Below are 21052 nucleotides of genomic sequence, written 5' to 3' on the forward strand. Positions count from 1 at the left end.
CCCACTAGGGTTGCAATCCTGTGCATACCTAGTTAGGAGTAAATTCAATGAACTAAGTGGCACTTACTTTTTAATAAATATATGTTTAGGGTGGACAGTTTAATCCAACTAGTTGGGGAATGAACATTGAAGTCCTTTGTTCACAACCGATAGATTACAAAATGTGAACATTTCAGTTTAACTATTGATCTAATGGTAAAACAATATTTTAAGCAGGGAACAAATAGTCAAGCCTTCCAGGTTCAACCCTCAGTAAATTCTGCTGCTGTCACAGCAGTTTACAGTCCAAATGGGTACAGATCACCATTGTTCCTTAGGGCCTCCCTAAAGATTGCTATAGAAGCACATTCCTAACCCCAGTTCATCTGACTTTATATGTGTTTTGATGAACCAGGAGATGAAATTCCACCAGATCTATTCCAAATGCTGCCATATCTCTGTGGGAGATTGTGTTGCTGGAATCATTCATTCATTTATATAGACAGCAGAGTGCAATCCCATAAATGTAATAATACCTAGAGATCTCAAATGACCTGCCCCTGTGATTTTGATGGCTGCTCAAGCTGAGGAAATACACAGATGAAGATTTCCATGGTATAAAAATAATGTTTATCATGCCATGTTTGCAGATCATGGTTCTGGTAAAAGCACATGGCTGCGGTGGCCAGGGAGGAAGGGAAGCCTTTTACTTTGTAGCCAGAAAAGAAGCCAAGTGAGCTGGTGGAGAAAGGACAGCACAATCTTTCTGTCCCTCTTGTAGCAGCCTGCTGCATTGTTATGCTGGCCAGAGGGGAAAGGGCTTCACTCTTTCTACAGCCAGCATGGAAACAGAGCCAACCACTCTCTCTCTTGGTTAGAGATGGAATCCCATGCAGTCTCCTAGCCACCTGTGGTGAACAGTGGAGAGGTCAAAGGCATGGCTGGCGACTTGCCTTCCTTTTTCTTATCAGATCCTGCCAGGAGGCCAGTTGACAAGTTAGTGTCTGCATTATCTCTCACCTTCTGCCTCCCTCTCAATGTGGAATTCACAAGCTTTGCATCACTGAGCAAACACAAAATGCACACTTGTTCATTTCGATGAACTGACATTGGAGCTGTGTGTGTCATGGAGGGCTTTTTGGTCTATTGTGGGCCTTGGGAACATTCCCTCCTTTTTATTGTATGATATAGCCACAGACAGTGTGGTTTCATTTAAAGCCTCAGCCCAATATGTGTGGCAGCAGCAAGTGTGCTGCCATAGTATTTTCACAAAGCTTGACAGGTTTATTATAAGAATAGTGTTTGCAGAGCCATGTGTACTTCAGTGTAACTTATCTACCTAACTTAATGAAACACACATACACACACACACACTACTGTTTTCATACCATAAGACAGCACAAATTTATTTATTTATTTAGAAAATGTGTAGACCACTTGCTCAAAAAAGAAAAAAAAATTCTCCAAGAGGCATACAAGTTGAAATACATACAAAACAAGACTAAAATACACAAATACAATGAAAAGCAGCAGCAGCAGCAGCAGCAGCAACAGCAACAACAACAACAACAACTTTTTTATTTGTACCATGGCCATCTGACTGTATAAAATGATCATTAAAAACAATGATAGACGTGATGAAACATTTAAGACAAATCTAAGTGAATCATGTGTCTGGACTGGTTTGCCGAAACAAGAAAGTTTTCAGCAGGCATCTAAGAACAGTATAGTGAAGGTTCCTGCCTAATGTCCATAAGGCAGGCATTCCAGAGCAGAGGTGCTGCCTAATGGAATGACTCCTTGCAAATGTGGGATATATGTGGCACTAGTTAAAGTGCAAACTCTGGGACTGAATAGTCACATGTGTGGCAGCACAGTTGCTTATGCAAACTGGTCCCAAGCCATCTACCAACAGCCACACCTTGAACTTGGTCCAGTAACAAACTGGCGGCCAGCTCCAATCCTTGAGCGCAGGTCAAAGTGCTCAACAGATCAAATACCATTCTTTGTTGCCTCTGCAGGTTCTCCCTGTGGGTTTTAAAATCACACTTCCCTTTGTGGGTTCACAAACTGGTGATGTTTCACTTTTCTTCTCTTTTTTGGTAACCAACAAAGTATGAAACTGTAGAAACCTGAACCCTCTTTTTTGCATTGAGAAGATCACTTCTGCACGTTCATTTCTTATCTTTCTTTATCTCTCCATTTCCCCCTTTTAACTGGTACTTCTCACTACTTGCACATCTGGTCTTCCAAAGATTGGGGTGTGCTCTTCCTCAGCCACAAGCCACGTTCCACCCCATTAGAAAGATTTTCCAGTGCCTCAAGTACAGGCATGAAATTATTACCTGACTGTGCTATTATTATAGTCACCAGGGAGAAGAAATATTGTTTATAATAACTCACTGGACATGCTCAGCATGTCATAATTTGTATACTTGACACACATCTGATATTTTCTTTATTTGTGCTGAGATCTTTATAACCATCTTAGACCACAGGCTCTGAACCACTTATTTTTTAGTAGTCCCATTGAAACACTTATAGCCCTAATTAAGGGATATAGGACTCATCAAACATAATTGGTTTGGCTCCTGCCGACAGGCGCAAGACCACATCCTGCCTATGACTCTGCCTCTTCTTTTAAACTATCAACCACCCTCAAATAAAGCCATTCTACTGAACAAGGCAGGCAGTAGTATCAGCTTCTGCTTCCAAGTTATTTTAGGATAAACCAAGTTTTCAATCTAGACACATTTGAAAGTCAATTGCTCTTAATGAGAGCAGGGTGTTATTAATAAGTGTATTTAGGGCAGAGGTGGGCCTCTGGATGTTGATGGACACTGACTGCCATCAGCCTCAGCCAAATGAAGTTGAGGAACTTGTGTAGCTGCAGTTGCGGAATTCAAGTCAAATGATAATAATAATGATGATGATGAATTTTGTGATGTAATGTAGGAAAGTGACAGTTAAAAACTTAGTTACTTTGTTCAGGTAAAATATGGATGTAGAGTAAGATTTCCTTGGAGTTCTCTGGGCAGTTAAAATTATAGAGTTGTGGGACGGAAAGGCTCTTCTGGGCATGTTTACTCTCACAGAATTTCTGTAAAGATATTCATGGATGTGAGAATAGCTCAGGGTGTCATGATCTATTGCAGTAATTGCTAGATGTGTTTTTGAGTGCTCAAGGCTTCCTTGAAACTTTTAGAGTTCTGCAGTGAGATTAGTAATGATAGACTGACTGCCCCAAAGGCAGCTCCCCGTCCCTTACCAATCTTCTTCTGTGAAGCATAGCTACAAAGGATTGCTACATTGTTCTCTAGGGTGCAGCAGGTTGTGGAATACAACTAGTTGTGTTGGCAGTTAAACACCAGCAGCACTGACCATGTTTATGGGATGCAGGTTGTGTTCACACATTACACATTAGTGTTAGGGCTGCCAGAGTGTTCACATCAAAAAGATGAAGATAGATTCAACAAATGTGGACATGTCTTGCCGGACTTCCCATCTGCCCCATTTTGCTACTGCAAAACCTGTCCCAAGTTGGGAAGTCTGGCAAGACATGTCCACATTTGTTGAATCTATCTCCATCTTTTTGATATGAACACTCTGGCAGCCCTAACACTATAGAAGAGTACATGGTCCCCATTGCTACATGCTTTAATCATTGATGCCCTCTGTACCTTATCAAGAGGAACTTCCTGACTTACAAATATTGGGGAGAGGGTCAGTGATAATTCATTGACAGTGTTAGCTCCAGGTTTGATTGGGTCCTCACCAAAGTGGACCCCTCCTTCATCAGAAGGCCCCTTCTTCCAGTAGGCTTACCTTGTTATGGTGACAGCCTGCAGTGACCATACACCTGCCAGGTGGCAAGGTCTACCCACCATTTTAATTTCCTACAATTCCTCTGATGTAGCAGCACTAACAAGGCACTATGAGGAAAACCTAGCTCCAGCTACCTTGGAGTACCAGGTTGTGATATTTTTGAAAGGAGAAGGGCTAGGATAAATAACAGTGGTAGCCTGTCAGGGACTGGGCAGAGGAGGAATGGTGGTGAGACCGCCTCCCCAGCCTGACCCTTCCAGAGAAGAAGAAAGTTCAGAATTACAACAGGAATTTGAGGGAGGTCACAGCTCAGAGGAAGATGAGGGGGAAAGTTGAGAAATAATGGGAGAGGAGGAGGCAGAGCCGGAGCAGCTGGCTGACATGTTATCACTAGAAAGCATTCCAGACCCACCATCTACCACAACCCGTTGAGCCTTAAAAGTAGGAGAGCAAATTGCTCAGAGACAGATGGCCCTGAGCAGCCAGCGTAAGGGGCGGGTGCTGTTGATGAATGAGGAAGTGGAAGAAAAGCAGGGTGGAGATTTACTCGGAACAGTGCCATTATTCCAAGAGGCTGCATTTCCAAGCCTATTTCTGTAAATATTGAATAAAAAACAGATGGTAAGAACTTTTCCTTGTCTTATCCTGGCAACCTGCCATGGGGGTTGTTCCCCTGCCCCCTGACATAGCCCTACCAAAGTATTGGTACCCTAGTAGCTGCCAAAGGATGTCATATGCTGATATCAGCTATAGTTATAGAGAAAGCTGGGGAAAATCTTCAGATAACCATGTATGGATGCATCCTGTTTCATGCCACCTCTCCAAGTGTAACTCCCTGCCTCCAGTTGAACTGCAGTATGGCTGAAGAATCAGCTGCAAAATGGAGAACACCTTTGCGTTTGTTCCCAAGGTCAATTCCAAGCTGCCTGTCAATTAGACTTTATTTTGCTTTGTTCCCTCAGTGATGGAGGTTCAACTCGGTTGCTTTCAGCTGGATTTGGGGCTGTGTTAAAACTGCAGGATACAGGCACAGAAAATTGTTAAATACGACTCTACTTTGACTGATATGTTTTACATTGGTGTGTTATTTTTTGAAAGGTTTATTGCTTTAACTGGCTTTTGCTTAAGCGAATTCTGTTATTCTATAATGATGGATACACGACTAGTCTAAACATCAGTGAACCCATTACTTCCCTGGTTTTCTATTCCACAACTGTGCAGAAAAGAGGCAAACTTTACCTAGAAAAAGAAGAAATAAGAACTTTTCTTTATGGGATCTGGTACATGAACTTCAGGTTATTGTTGCCAGTTTTTCTAGCCTGCTAAAAGATGTACAAAATCCCCCAGGTAAGATTGGTTCACTGTTAAGTGTTTTGGGGAAGCACTTTATACTGACATTGTGGGAAATTTGAGGCACACATGCATGCACACACACACACACACACACACAGTAAATTATTTAAAGTGAGGAAGAGGCAACAATAGCAATTTTACTCAGGGTGTAGATCAAAATCCACCCTGTACACTAATAGCATACTCAATCTCTGAGAATGGATTATAATGCTGTCGAAACAGCACTAACCACACATAAGACAATATCAGCAGGCTTGAGGGAACCCCAAGGTTTGAGGAACTATGAAATGTTTTAGGAAAGCAACCTGCAAGGGTTGTGAATTCCAAAAAGAACACGAGGAGGACTGAGCATGCTAGGCATCCACAGAGTGCTGAGTGTCTCTTGGGGAAAAGCTTGAGAGGGGGCATGGAATGGGCTATCCTGGAAACGGCCAGAGCTAGCTGGATGGAACCCCAAACAGGAGCACTCCGCACAACAACCTATTAAAACAATATGTAAAATATGTTGTCAGCATAGCTTTTCCAGAACCCAATCTATACGTAAAATAATGTAGGATCCTGCTCACGGGCCTATCAGGAAAATTTGTTTAACAGCCAGATCCTATAAAATGTTTCCATGTGTGCATGCTGTAACAAGGCCTTTAAAAAGTGAACCAGTGAGCATAAAAAGATACATATGAGTGGGATTTTTTTCCTAAAGAATAACACATGGTCATTTTACAGACCAAAATCTTGCCATATAATTCTTTTCTGCTTCAGAAATATAAAAGGTTTGAGCCCTTTAAAAAGCAAACTTTTTTTTTTTAAGTGTAACAACCCAACCTGATCCTGTTGTGATAGAATAACTCTGAAGAGTTATTGTGCGGATTAGGATAAAAAGCTTTAAAGGACTCAATTATACTAGTGAAGTGTAACAGAGATGCAGATGTGTGTAAATAGAAGCAGAAGGGCCACTTTTCTAATGGTAACTAGGGCTTGTCAAGATTGATGGGCTGGAGAGGAAGAGGGGTTCAGACCTTCCCCACCTTTCCCCGTCACTGAGGCTATCACCTCAGGCAGAGCAAGAGGAAGGGTGACGCCAGCTTTTCCAAACCTTTCCTTGTTTTTTTGTTTCCTCAAAGCAATCATGGCCCCTAGGAATGCTGCCCCTTCCCATCCAAAAGCTACATTTAGTTTTGGAAAGTTTTGGTGGTCTTCATTGGCTCCTGCTCCGCCACCCAAATCAAATCTTCCTTGTGGTTCAAGTGTGTGAGGAGAAAATTTATCAGAAATATATTCCCTTCACTTTCCCTTGGAGCTGCCTTCAGGAAAGGCATTTGTAGTGTCTCTACATTGCAGAGGACAGTCCTATATTTAAAGGACTGTGTAGTCTAAAAAAGGTAAAGGACCCCTGACAGTTAAGTCCAGTCGCAGATGACTCTGGGGTTGCGGCACTCATCTCGCTTTAAAGGCCGAGGGAGCCAGCACTTGTCTGCAGACAGTTTTTCTGGGTCAGGTGGCCAGCATAAGTAAGCCGCTTCTGGCGAAACCAGAGTAGCGCCTATAGACACTGTTTACCTTCCCGCCAGACTAGTACCTATTTATCTACTTACACTTGACGTGCTTTCAAACTGCTAGGTTGGCAGGAACTGGGACAGAGCAATGGGAGCTCACCCCGTCACGGGGATTCGAACCGGTGACCTTCTGATTGGCAGTCCCCAGAGGTTCAGTGGTCTAGTCTTGTTTAAAGGTAAGGACCTTGAGAAGGAAGAGTTACCCATCATTAACAAGTGACTGGCATAGTGGGGCAGTGCCATGGAGCTATCCTCCCAACACTAGTTTCATGGATACTTACTGGGATGAGATGGAGATATGGAGCAGGTAAGCGGCAAGGTCAGGGTTGTGTGGGTGCACTTTCATGAGTGTCATACTGGCTCTGCCAGACACACACACAGCCACAACCAAGCTGTCACCCTGCTCCGTCCTGGCAAGAAGCTGTGACACCACTGTTAGAAGGACATCTCTACTGTACCACACCACCAAGCTGGCTGCTCCTGATCAGCAGTTAGCACCTGTTACCTGGTCACAGTCTTCCTCATTTTGCTGAGATGTACTGTATTTCTGTTTATAGGATAGTAATTGTTTCTAAATGTGCACGTGCAAATCAGGATGTGAAAACTGAATGCAAATCTGCATCCTCTTTTTTGCGGCACAGTTCCTCTTTTTGAACAATGTGTTAGTGGCCACCCTATGCCTGTAAGGTCTCTTCAGAAATTACAGTAAAGGTGTGTAGAGAGCATTCTAGAACAAAATCACGATTGTTGACTTGTGTGCCATTTGGGGTTTTTTCAATTTTTATTTTGACTATATATATCTATTCGCATTTTGACCAAATGTTCACATGAGGTTAGAAAGTTGTTATAACAATAGTTTAATAAATAACAATCCTGCACCTTGAATTGTAATTACTGGAAGGGAACAGAAAGCTAGTGCAGACCTTGGTGCATTGGGATAATGTATTCCCCTGTCAGATGAAACTCTGGAACAGTCTTCAGAAGGCAACTGCACATGGAGAGGATTTAAAGGCATATATAATGGTTGCCAGATCCTCACCTCTTCATATGAAGTTGGTGGGACTCTGGAAGCAGATTAACAAATTAATTTTTAAAAGTAATTAATTTTGCTATAATGTGTCGTTTTTCATTTGGCACATCTGGATTGTGGGGTCAGAAGCCTTCAAAACAACTTGCCAATAGACAAACGAAAACTCATTTTTCAATAAACATTCACTGTATGAAATGATGGTGATATAATTGGTATTGTAATTATATGGTGTGTGCTTCTTGTTGTTTTTAGCTATTTTGGACTGAGAATGAAAGCGTAGGGTCAATGGAGTAGCTGTTCAGGTGTGTATCAAGGAGCGGGCACTGCTTTCAGACTTCTTGAAATTGCCCCAAGCCAGTTCCATTAGCTTGGGTCCAGTTTGTAAATCTTAATGTCAGCTCTGCACTAAATGTTTAACTTGGAGAACAGGGCTGAACAGTGCTGGAGTAGAGATTATTTGTTTTTGCAAAATATTGTTGAGTCACACTAGGATGCAGGCAGGCTATGTCTGGAGTTTAGATGTTTTCATGCAGGCACCAAAATATTTTGTAACCAAATCATTAGTACATGTCTGGAACAGGATCATAACCAGGAAGCGTTGGCTTTGAAAGGAAGCAGAGGATGGAGCCAGCACTGAAATTAATGACAAAGAGATTTTCACTCTAAATAAGGCTGATCGGGTTTCTAATCCCCTTTACAGCAATTTTCTTCTTCCTATGAAATACTTTGATGAAACCAGGGACTGCGTGTATTTTATTGTTACAAATAAATCATAACAAATTGTGCCTGGACTTGGTTGCAGACAATTATTTTCTGGTAGCCAGATATGAAGTCACCAGTTCCACCATGATAGCGCATGGAAGGTTAACTTCTAGGTCACTGTTCCTTGTCTGGTGGACCTCAGTGCCACAGCCTGCCCATTTCATCCCCACTTACCTGTTGTGCCTTCCAGCTGGGCAGTAGCCTTTTGGGTGGCCCAATGCCAGCCCCAGCATCTCCTTGCATGCTGAGTACAGGTGAATGGAAAACAGAGAAGTGTGAATAAAAAGGTCTCCCTCCTCTCAGGGAAAAGGGCTAGAGGAGGTGCTGGAGGTAATTAGAAAGTGAGATAAAAGGTGGTGGTGGCGGCGGCGAATAGTAGTAATAGTAATAAAAAGATGAGTTGGGAATAGAAATGAGTGTGCTTTTCGGGTTTGGCCCAGTATTATGTCCGGCTGTTCTCAAAACTGTTTTTATGTGTTAGGCACATCTATGTTCCTTTCTGAAATGACTACCTTTCATTATGAGTTTTTGCATTGCCATTTCCCCCAAGAACGTCCGTATTTACTTCTATCACTTTATAAGTGCTATGAAGAAGAGAGGGACCCACAACAAAGGTGAAAATGCAATTGAAGGCTGTGATGTTGCTAAAGAGAAGACGACCTCTGAATGAAATACAGCTCAAAGATACTGGAGTTTGGCAGGTGTATGTTTTGTTTTGGGTTTTGTTTTGCTTTCGGTGAGCGTTCCGTTCCCATCATGCACTAGCAAAACGTGAAAGTCTTTTGTAAGCACTCAAAATGATTGTCCCTCTTTCCCCAAATAGAATTGTTTCCTCCCCCAAACTGAAGGACAGCTTATGGGACAACATAATGGATTGGAAAATTATCCCCTTCGGGAATCTTTATGCACCAGGTTTCGTCTGTGGATGGGTGATTTCTTTCTTCCTTTGTGACCAGCATCTCAATAATATTTCCCACCATGAATTGTCCTTCAAGTCACCCCCTATGCAAACCAGTGGAGATATCCTCTCTACCTGAAGGGTCACACCTGGGCTGTAATATGCCAGCAGTATTGAGGAAGGGTATGTGTGCTCTAGGTGCTGCAACACTTTAACTGGGGGTGCTTACAAAGTTGAGCACCCCTACAATGAACTATCACTCCATCCCTAATTGCCCAGTACTGTATTCAACTTGAAGTTAAGCCTCAGACAATCCACGGTGGTGTTCAAAAAGTGCTAAACAAAGTAGGAAGTGTCAAAAAAGAATGTTCTTTTTGTTTGTTACTGTTCCTTTATATTTTTTAACTTGTGCTAGGATTCCAATGATATGAATATTATGTCTATAATGAATTCTGTGATTTTTGTTGCACTGTTTACAGAAAATTATAATTATCATGTCTTACTGTAAGGCTTTTATATTTGCTTATAATAAAGTGTGATGAAATGCAAGGAGAGCACAGCTGAAGCTCAAAAGTTAAGTGGATTTATTACAGATGCATGTTCTTTTTTATTTAAAAAAGAAATGCACACGGGGAGTTAAGATATAATTCACAGACTCCGTATGCTTACTTTGGAAAACACTCACATTTAACAAAAATCTGGTGACTGTTTGCCATAGATGGCAATGATTAAGTCTCCTGCTTTTATGCCAGTCCCTCAAGAGTATTTCTGCAGTGGCGTCAATTCATAACTTCAGAAATTCCTATGCTCCAGTTCATTGTCATTATTAATGTGTCTATAAAATACTTAAAAGGGTACCAGGCACTGCACATAATGAAAAGGAAACTAATCTATGTCCAGAGGATCATGATCTAAAAGCTGAAATAGAATTGTGACATAGCAGTCTTATCTAAGTAGGAAAGCGACTCCAGAGGGCTGTTTCACCTGCATCACTTCTGCAGAGAGTCAGGACTTGCAGAGATACCCATCTGCCCTGTGACTAGACTGGGGAAGAAAGGCCATAGTTCTGTGGCCTGTTCCCGAACCCCTAACTCAGAGCAGTCCAGCTGGTGCTAGGATTCTCACCAGGCTCACCACTGTGCAGTGCTAATTTGCTGTTTTTTCTCCTTGAAAAATAAACTCACAACCAGGATTTGTGTTTTGGGGGGAGTGGAGGTGGTGAGGTAGAGATCAGATGGCTGCATGACAGGCCAAATATTATTGGAGAGTTTTAATGCTTGATCAGATTTCAGCCTCTTACACCACTTTGTTTTGTTACAGTTTTTAAGAGTGGAGCAAGACAAGGACAAAGAATGCAGCCTGGAATGCACGGGGTCCCCCCAAAAATCGCTGTGCGCCTCAGATGGCAGGACTTTCCTGTCCCGGTGTGAATTCCAACGGGCAAAATGCAAAGATCCTCAACTAGAAATCTCCCACAAGGGCAACTGCAAAGGTAATAAATCTCTTTCTCTTTCTGTGGGCTTAACAAATTAATGCTTTAAGCACACTCCTTAATGTGTCTTCATTTAAAAAGAAGTAGAACTTACCATGAAATGTTGCAGTGCTGAGTGCTCCTCTTGGGCATTCTGTTCCATTCTTCATCCCCCCAAGTTTTCAACCTCCTGCCCCTAAAAAAAGGGGGGGAGTCAGCCAATATTTCATGGCCATTGAGCATGACTACTGCAACTTAAATGGTTTGTGTGTTGAACTACTTGCATATCAGTGAAAGTGGTTAAACTGCACCATATCTATAATTTCTCTTCAACAACCTTGCTCAGGGCTCCCCCAATCCTGCTGATTCTTCCATTTCAGGCATCACTGGTGTTGTTTTGGCTGCATAAGGACCAGCTCTCAGAGAGCTGAGATTGCTGTTAGTGTATATGGACACTGTAAGGACCGTTGAGGTCCTTCAAATATTTGCTGATCCTGAGTATACACATCCTGAATATGATCTGCCAAAAGCACTGAGCCCAAACAGTCCAAATTTACCAAGCTGCTGCCATGTTTTTCATTTAAGAGTATTCACACTCTAGATAACCTTGTCCATCTGTACAAACCTGCCGAGTGATGAGTAGAACTTGCCACACATTTCTTTAAAATCACATACCAAAGAAGATGTGGCAAAGTAGTTCTAAAGGCTGTGGTGTGGGATGGGATAGTGTGATTAGACTCAGAAGATATTAACACTATACACTCTAATGGCTGGTGTTGAAGAGCATGTTGTTGGATGGGATTCAGTGCTTGTACACCGGTTCCAATGACTTCAATCAGCAGCTGTTCTACACTGCAGCCCTTTAATGTTGATGAGGTATTGCTTTTCTGTAATTAGCTGGAACTTGTAGAAATAGAATATAGTTTCAACATATACTCATTATGGCACTATATCATCCAGAAATGCCTTCCTCCCTGGTCAAAATTTCCCCATAAAGTTTACTTATAAGAAGATGTCAGTTGGACTTCCATCTGAGAAGACATGTCTAGGATATCGCACTGTTGGAAAGGTCCAATGAAATGTTCATTAAAAGTGTCGTGTTTGCAGATCCTGAATGATCAATAGCCTCCTGCTCACCAGGGCTTGGAGATTAGTAATTAATAGCCTCTTAATGAATGATTTTCTTGTACTACTATTTTTTATTATTTCTCTAAAAAAATGAGAAGAAAAACATGAGAAGAAATCAGTGATTAGATACTTCCATCATTGTGGAAACAAAAACTGACATTTGGGTGATTAAAAGTAGTTGTTCATGACTGATCCCATAGTTGGAATCAACAAGAAGCAATAAAACAAGGTGTCCAATCAAACAGGCCTTTTAATTAATTAATTAATTAATTAATTAATTAAAGACACAAGAGTGCTGAAAAGCCTTGTTAGTGCTTTGACCAACCAAACTGGATAGATTAGTGCTCCAATTATGTTTTATTGATGGGGTGGGGGGGAAATCACCTCATGGGTGTGAGGAAAAATATCAGAAGACAACATAGAAAACACTGGACTGCAACAATTTGGCAACAGCAAAAATTATCCATAAAATACGAGTGAATGGAGAATAGTAATTCTATAGAAAGGCACTAGAGCAGGCTTCCTCAACCTTGGCCCTCCAGATGTTTTGAGACTACAATTCCCATCATTCCTGACCACTGGTCCTGCTAGCTAGGGATCATGGGAGTTGTAGGCCAAAAACATCTGGAGGGCCAAGGTTGAAGAAGCTTGCACTAGAGTGAAAGCAAATTAAATGATATGACTACTGCATCTTAACTAGTTTCTGTGCTGAACTATTTTCAGATCACTGAAAGGGATTGAAACAGCACTAGAGAGCCAGTGTGGTGTAGTGGTTAAGAGCGGTAGACTCATAATCTGGGGAATCGGGTTCACGTCTCCGCTCCTACACATGCAGCTGCTGGGTGACCTTGGGCTAGTCACACTTCTCTGAAGTCTCTCAGCCCCACTCACCTCACAGAGTGTTTGTTGTGGGGGAGGAAGGGAAAGGAGAATGTTAGCCGCTTTGAGACTCCTTCGGGTAGTGATAAAGCGGGATATCAGATCCAAACTCTTCTTCTATATCTATCATTTCTCGTCAACATCCCATCTTCTACCCACCCTACTATCTTACTTCTTCCCTGTCCAGTTCTGATATTTAGTGTTCTGCTTCTCATTTCTGATTAATCTGAAAGTCATTTGGGCTAATTGGTGCAGAACTATTCAGGTTTTTGTGTTGCCAGCTTGAGGAAAAAATCTTGATACGCTTCCCAGCTTAAATGCAGGGTTTGATTTTCAGCACAATGCTATCCTTTATGCATAAATACCGATGATCACAAAAGGTTTACCTTTGCTCACTCTCTATCCAAAACAAGAGACCACACAGAGACATCCTCCAGGAGACAATTTTCCACGCCATGCATTCCTCATCTCTGTTAGCTCCAAAAAGCTCCTAAAGCACCAATAATTCGTTAAAGAGACGTTCTGTCTCATCCCTGTTCAGTCCTAAATGAAACAATTTGCTTGTTCTCTTAGTCTCTTTCATAATGCTCTGTTGTATTGTCTAATTGGCTCTACCTCCATATTTGTTCAAGGGTGACAAAGAAAACTTAACTGAGTTCTGAAATCCAAGCTCCTGTTATATCTGTTGACAACACAAAGGAGACCTTTTCATACACTGGAAATTCTGTAGACCACAATGTACTTGTGAGATTCTTCCTGCTCCTAGAATACAAAGTTAAATAGAATGTCAGCAAAAGAAGAAAGGAAGTCACACCATAGTTCTAAGGAAATTTTTATTTGCTAGTTGCACCGACTTTTCTCCTGCTGTTTCCCCAAGGAGCTGAAAGCCAGACCTAAGTGCAATGAATTCATTAATAGTGGTTTAATTGTAGTATTCAGAGCCTTCTGTGGAAAGGAAGCATGCATATGGTTCATATAGCCCAGAGGTCAGCAAACCTTTTCAGCAGGGGGCCGGTCCACTCTCCCTCAGACCTTGTGGGGGGGCCGGACTATATTTTGAAGGGAAAAAAGAATGAATTCCTATCCCCCACAAATAACCTAGAGATGCATTTTAAATAAAAGCACACATTCTACTTATGTAAAAACATGCTGATTCCCAGACCGTCCGCGGGCTGGATTTAGAAGGCGATTGGGCCGGATCCAGCCCCCGGGCCTTAGTGTGCCTACCCATGATATAGCCCATCCAGGCAGTATACAGAGCCGGATTGTGTTAGCTTCAGCAGCAGAGTTGCATCAAGTGCCTTCAGATCATTCTTGGGGTCTCTTGGTTTTAAAATCATAGTTCACAATTCTCCTAAGGCAAAGATGAAAGCAGTTTAGGGTAATAATAATAATAATAATAATAATAATAATAATAATAATAATAATAATTTATTTATACTCTCTGGCTGGGTCTCCCCAGCCACTCTGGGCAGCTTCCAACAAAATATTAAAATACAAGAGTCCGCCAAACATTAAAAGCTTCCCTAAACAGGGCTGCCTTCATGTGTCTTCTAAAAGTCTGGTAGTTGTTTTTCTCTTTGACATCTGGTGGGAGAGTACTCCACAGGACGGGTGCCGCTACCAAGAAGGCCCTCTGCCTCGTTCTTAGCTTCCTGCAGTGCTGGAACTGCCAGAAGGCCCTCGGCGCTGGACCTCAGTGTCTGGGCTGAACGATGGGGGTGGAGACACTCCTTCAGATATACTGGACCGAGGCCATTTAGGACTTTAAAGGTCAGCACCAACACTTTGAATTGTGTTCGGAAACGTACTGGGTGCCAATGTAGGTCTTTCAAGACCAGTGTTCTGTGGTCTCAGTGGCTGCTCCCAGTCACCAGTCTAGCTGCTGCATTCTGGATTAGTTGTAGTTTCCGCATCACCTTCAAAGGTAGCCCCATGTAGAGCGCATTGCAGTAGTCCAAGCGAGAGATAACTAGAGCATGCACCACTCTGGCGAGACAGTCCGCTGGCAGGTAGGGTCTGAGTCTGCGTACCAGATGGAGCTGGTAAACAGCTGCCCTGGACACAGAAGGTAGACCCTTCAGAAGATATTGTTAATGATGCAACTCCCATGAACCTCAGTCAGCATGGCTAATGATCATGGATGATGGGAGTTGGAGTCTAGAGGACCACAGATTCCCCAACCCATATGAGAATATTGAACCTGGTTTTGAAGCTCCTTCACTGTGATCAATCCAAATGGATCTTTCCCTTCCAGAATTTGGGTTTGGGTTTTCAGGGAGCATGTTACAGTGGAAGCATAACTGTCCCATGACATCACCTTGAGGTTCAACTGGCATGAACATAGCCAGCTACACGTGCCAGCTGAAGACCAGATGAAAACTCTTTTGGCAAGCCTTTTAATGCTGTGGGATGCCTAGATGCCAGGAACTGACAGAATGTTTTTATTTTTATGAGAACTGTTATTTTATTGTCATAATTTTTATAGTTTTGTGCAGCTGTTGTTGTAACCCGCCATGGGATTTTAGGATGAAGGGCGGACCAGAAGAATTCAAAATAAATAACTAAACAACTTTTTTCTAGGTCCCCCTCCCTTCCTTTTGGCACACATGATGGCCCTCACAGGCACACACAAAACACACTCACAGAGTTTTGTTGAGGGGTTTCCTCACATTCTGCCTTTTCTTTCAGCATGGAAAACGTAGTCTTCTTCCAAACCCTGAGTAAGCATAGGACACAGACTCTGTTTAAAAGTAATAATTCAATATGTGCAATAAGGTCAAAATAGTAAAAATATGGCACCCCCCCAAAAAAATATGAGCATTAGATGCAAAAGCCAAGATTTCATTGTTACCCATTTCATTTTCTTCTCTGTTTTCCATATTTAGCTAAAATCTGTCAGACAGCGTTTAGGTTTAGTGACGCCTGCCACAAAGCAATGGGTGGTTCCTAAAGGCCAAGGGAGTCCCAGCCAGCTCTGTTATTCTTTTGTTTTCTTCAGAATATTTATTCCCTTAACCACCAGATGACTAGAATGTCAGATACAGTTCCAGGAAGGGAAATTACTTCTGTTCTTTTTGTTAATTATATTCCTTAAGAAGAAGAAGAAGGTGTGGGTGTGTATATTTGAATAGAATTCCACAAGGTTATGAGGGAAGTGTTATTAAGGCCTGGGTAAAAACTAAAAACAATGAAAATTATTTGCAGGATATCTTTGTTCTTTCTATGTTTCTCAGACCAACCGCTCCTAGCAGATGACCATAAGGGAGAGCTTTCAATAACTATCCTTAAAAAAATTATACAATCGGGGGAGCATTAAAGGGTTTTGCAGAAAGGAATGACAGAAGGTGTTCCTAGCACAAACCCCCTCCCTGAAAAAACGATTCAGGCTAAAACAATAGAAAAACTTGCTCTTTGATTATCCTAAATTATTATTAGTTTCCTCCCTAATATTTTCCGCTTTGGGGGATGATTTCACTTCCTCGCAAGCCTGGAACCAGATGTCACAGTACTAGAGACTTCCCCAGAATGCACTTTCTAGCCTAATTTTGTAGATTTAAGAAGTGCAGAGACCAAATTTTCAATTGATAAGAAATACATTGAAAAACAAAACAAAACAACTCCCAGCAGTGTTTGATTTATAACACAGAAAACAACTACTTTATAACATGGTTATGGGACATCTAGAAAGTATAAAACAATGCAGCTTCATAAGAACAAGAATCATTCGCAAAATAGAATATTGATTGTCCTTGAATTTTCCCACCTCACTTGCCATCCTCTTCTGCCACACCAGTGTGGTCTGCACACTCTTTGACAAGCACTGGATTAATCCATAAAGTAAGGAATAGGGATAGGAGCATCTGATAATTTTCATTCTATCAGCTTCTCATTTTTTTCAATCTTACATTCAGCCCTCTAGATTTTTGCAGCAATTAGTGATTCGTTTTTTTTAAAATACAGAATGAAACTAATCCTCAAGAAAATTCACCAGCATTGTGAATGTCTCATAATGAACACATATACAATGTGTTCATTAAGAGACATATGGAGTTTTGACTAATGTACATATTTATGCAAGCAATTTTCCCCAGTTTAATGCATTTCTGTAAGCTATCTTCGCTAATCACTTCATTTTAATGCAAACTTCCCCCTAATATATGCCTTTTTATAAACATTGGTTGGCTGGAGAACTACATTGGAAAATTCAGTTAAGTGTGAATTTTGAAGGCTAGCTTTGTTTGGGTTTGCAGATAGTTTCAGAAAGTGAAAATTTAATAAATGTAGCTTTAAATAGGAACTGAATCAAATTTCTCCTCCAGCCCTAGTGAGGAGTCTGTTGCTGAATCCTTCCACACAAGCCTTCCCTGCTTCTAACTCCATTCCTTCACATTGTGAAGTTTATGGAAAGGGCTGTGATCAGTAGAGAAAGCTGGCAGAGAGCACTCTCAGGCTTTATTTTATTTCATTTTTTAAAGGCTCTCGGATAACCCTTGGTAAGATCCCAATATTTCTCCAAAAGTTTTCTGGGAAAGCTTGGAAAAACCTTGCTAATTATGAGGTTAGCCGGAGAGAACTTGCAAACCACAGATTGTGCCTAACTTAAGTCTTATTTCTAGGTTGTTGCTTATCCACTGGATCCCACTAGTTTTTTCTGTGTCCATTATATTATAATTAATTAATTTTTATTTCATTTTTACAGCCATTGACTTCTCTTTTCAAAGCACTGGGGTAGTTGTGCAGTGATCATGTGCTCAGAGACTAGTGGAAGGCACCTCATAGAATTTGGCATGTAGGTTGTATGAATAAATAAACCGCATCTAGATCTGGCCATATATTTTCCCCAAACGTCTCCAGCTGTTGGAAGCTGATGCCATCATATAGCAGTTAGCCTTTAGCTTAATTTTATTTATTTACTTCTTGTATTTTCAGATTTATAAACCATTTCACAGCCAAAACCTGCTGAAGTGGTATACAGTAAGGTAAAAATAAGATAAAATACAAAAAAAACCCGAACTCATAAACGAAAAACAATAAAATCGTTTCAATGACTGGATGGTGAATATTGCATAGAATGGATGGGTTACATTTCAAGGATGCTGCTATCAAGGTGCAAGGCACTTGACTAATTTCAGGTGGTGGTTGAGTTACCTGTCTCTCTAGCATTTACCTCCATTTTGGCAGCTATCTAATAATAATGAAGCAAGAACCCTAATGCAAGGTTAGCGAACAAGGTGCCCCCTAGACATTGCGGACTACAAGGCTCATGCGTCTCTGCCAATGTAGGCAATGGTCATGGATGATGAAAGTTTGTCTTTAGCTGGGCACACCTGTTGTTGTTCAACTCCCATCAGCCCTAGCCAGCATGGTCAATGGTCAGTGATGATGGGAACTGTAGTTCAACACCATCTGAAGGGCCACAGGTTCCCCTTACCTTCTGTACAATTTTATTGTGGAATCAAGAGAAGAATTAGATTGTTTTGTGTAGCATTCTATATATGCAAGCAAAAGGCCCGTTTTCTCTCTCCAGGGTCTCACAACTGTTAACTGTTAATTGAGGTGGAGGGTTTTAGTGCTTGAGTGGCATCTCTTCACCTCACACCTCAGCATCTTCAAATCCCGAGTCTGCAATCGCTGCCAGCTTACTGTGTCTTGTCTCCGTGTGCGCAATATCTATAACAGACGTGTCTAGTGGAGGAAAAACAGATTTCTCTTTCTGGGGCACTGTCAAGAGAACAATGTTCTGTTGCCAGCGGCTCATTTCCCAACTGAACAGATCCAGTGGGTGGATTGGAAGAAGTGGCATTTTAAGTTGGATCCATTTTAACTTTTTTTTTCTCCCAAAGATATTTTGGCCTTTCTGCCCATAAATTTGTTTTTTTGGTGGTTCGGAGAGCTCAAATGCAGAACAGTCTATGCCAAGTTTACTTTCAGATTCTGGGCAAAAAATGGAACTTTCAGCTTGGGCTTTCTGCAAGGCCAGTAAATTCCCAAGTGATGCCAACGACTACATATTTCTCGACAACTTTTCGTGTCAGGGACCAGATCTCAAAGCAGCCTTTGTTTGTCAATAATCATGGCCATAAATGTTTCCCTGTTAATTGCACTTCAGTGTTGCTTATGGACACGGAGGTGCTGAATACTACATTTAGCTCTAATGTTCTAGACTAAACGACATCTATTTATGCCTTGTTGGCTTGCTATGTTCCAAAAGAAGGAACAGCCTTTTAAAATAAAGAATAAATCTGGCAACCATAAGGTATACCCTAAAAAATATGTTCAGTGTTGGCCGCTGAAAAGGGATCTTCATTGTATGCACTGGCCAACGTGGTTCCATTTTGTTCTGAAATACTATATATCTCACTGGTGTTGGTAAAGCAGTTTCAGTCTGTTCAGGTTTTCAGTTCTCTGCAGTGGTGCTGAGGGAACTTTCACCATAACCTGAAAAGTGTTTTGTTAGAAGATTATTGTTATTGTTTCGTCGTTTAGTCGTGTCCGACTCTTTGTGACCCCATGGACCAGAGCACACCAGGCACTCCTGTCTTCCACTGCCTCCCGCAGTTGGGTCAAACTCATGCTGGTATTTTCGAGAACACTATCCAACCATCTCGTCCTCTGTCGTCCCCTTCTCCTTGTGCCCTCCATCTTACCCAACATCAGGGTCTTTTCCAGGGAGTCTTCTCTTCTCATGAGGTGGCCAGAGTATTGCAGTCTCAGCTTCAGGATCTGTCCTTCCAGTGAGCACTCAGGGCTGATTTCCTTAAGAAATGGATAGATTTGATCTTCTTGCAGTTCATGGGACTCTCAAGAGTCTCCTCCAGCACCATAATTCAAAAGCATCAATTCTTCAGCGATCAGCCTTCTTTATGGTCCAGCTCTCACTTCCATACATCACTACTGGGGAAACCATAGCTTTAACTACACAGACCTTTGTTGGCAAGGTGATGTCTCTGTAAGAAGATTAGCTACAAACAAAGGAATACTTTCACCTGCCTGTGTGCTTGAATTAACTATTCATACAACTATACCTGAGATAGTTCCTATTCGCGAAGGTACTTGGGTCCAAGGCCATTTTGGGTGTTTATGCCAAACCTTGAATTGGGCCTGGCATTTTCAGCACTTTCAGGACCTGTGACACTTTGCGACAAACCATTGCCATCCTCACAATAGTTGCAGATTCTGAACAGCTTCAAAGGCAACCACTTGTAGAGCCCATTGCAGTATTTCAGGTGGGAGATGTCTAGAGCTCAGACAATTGGGGCCCAGCTATCCAGGGCAAGGAATGGCCATAGCTGGCAAACTAGCCTAAGCTGGGCATAAGCACTGCTAGCCACAGAAGCCAATTGGAACTTCAGGAACAGATTGGAATCCAAGTGTACTCCCAGGCTATGAACTGGTTCCTTCAGGGGCAGCATACCCACTCACAGCACCACCATCTTATCAGGATTCAGCCTCAGTTTATTGGCCTCCATCAAGCCTCATACTACTTCCAGTCACCAGTCCAAGACCTCCACAGACTTTCTTGTTTTAGACAGAATTGTGACCCCATCACAAAGCAGAGAGGAATAAACAGAAGGAACTGCGGCTTTCAAGCAGAATTAGAAAAAGCAACAGTCAAACCTCACCAGAATTTATGCTGGTACCGAAAGAAGGCGAAAAATATTTTCTCACTGAGCAAGATTCCAGTGGAGCATTCCTTATTTTATCGCAAAGATTTAGTAAATATCTAAATTGCTGAGTGGTTGCAAATGGGAATTGCTCAGAGGTAGGTTCTGTTTAGGTGCCAATGGAAGAACACTCCAACTTAGATAACTTTGTCTCTTTGCAGAGATCCAGAATGCAGCATTTTGCTTTTTTAAAAGAGGTAGAAATGGTCTGCTGCTTCTGGCACTACACACCAGCCCTTCTGTGTATGCATGTGTGTGGAAATGCTGTACTTTTATGTGAGTGCTGAACACCCCTAGTTTTAATTTATGAATGTTTTGGGGTTGTGTGTGTGTTTTAAAATAGCACCTGAAAGTCTGAGGCCAAACTTAACCTCTCTGTAGATGTATAGCTGTTCTCTCCTCATTAGGAGTTCCCTTGCATGTTCAGTGAGTACATGAAAGGGGTGTGTGATTGTTCCCGCTGAGTGTGACACCCCACCTGGTGCCCATTTGTTCATTTTTAGTGAC

General features: G+C 41.8%; 1 protein-coding gene across 2 annotated transcripts in view; it reads left to right on the forward strand.

Annotated features, from left to right (window-relative positions):
- SMOC2 (SPARC related modular calcium binding 2) overlaps positions 1–21052 on the forward strand; it is a 131075-nt gene that overhangs the window by 31197 nt on the left and 78826 nt on the right. For both annotated transcript variants that reach the window (XM_053382425.1, XM_053382426.1), the window contains exon 2: positions 10721–10892. In XM_053382425.1, coding sequence (XP_053238400.1) covers positions 10721–10892 — 172 coding nt within the window. The remainder of the gene's footprint in view (positions 1–10720; positions 10893–21052) is intronic.

The sequence above is a fragment of the Podarcis raffonei genome, chromosome 3 (genome assembly GCF_027172205.1).
Source record: "Podarcis raffonei isolate rPodRaf1 chromosome 3, rPodRaf1.pri, whole genome shotgun sequence".
Taxonomy (NCBI): domain Eukaryota; kingdom Metazoa; phylum Chordata; class Lepidosauria; order Squamata; family Lacertidae; genus Podarcis; species Podarcis raffonei.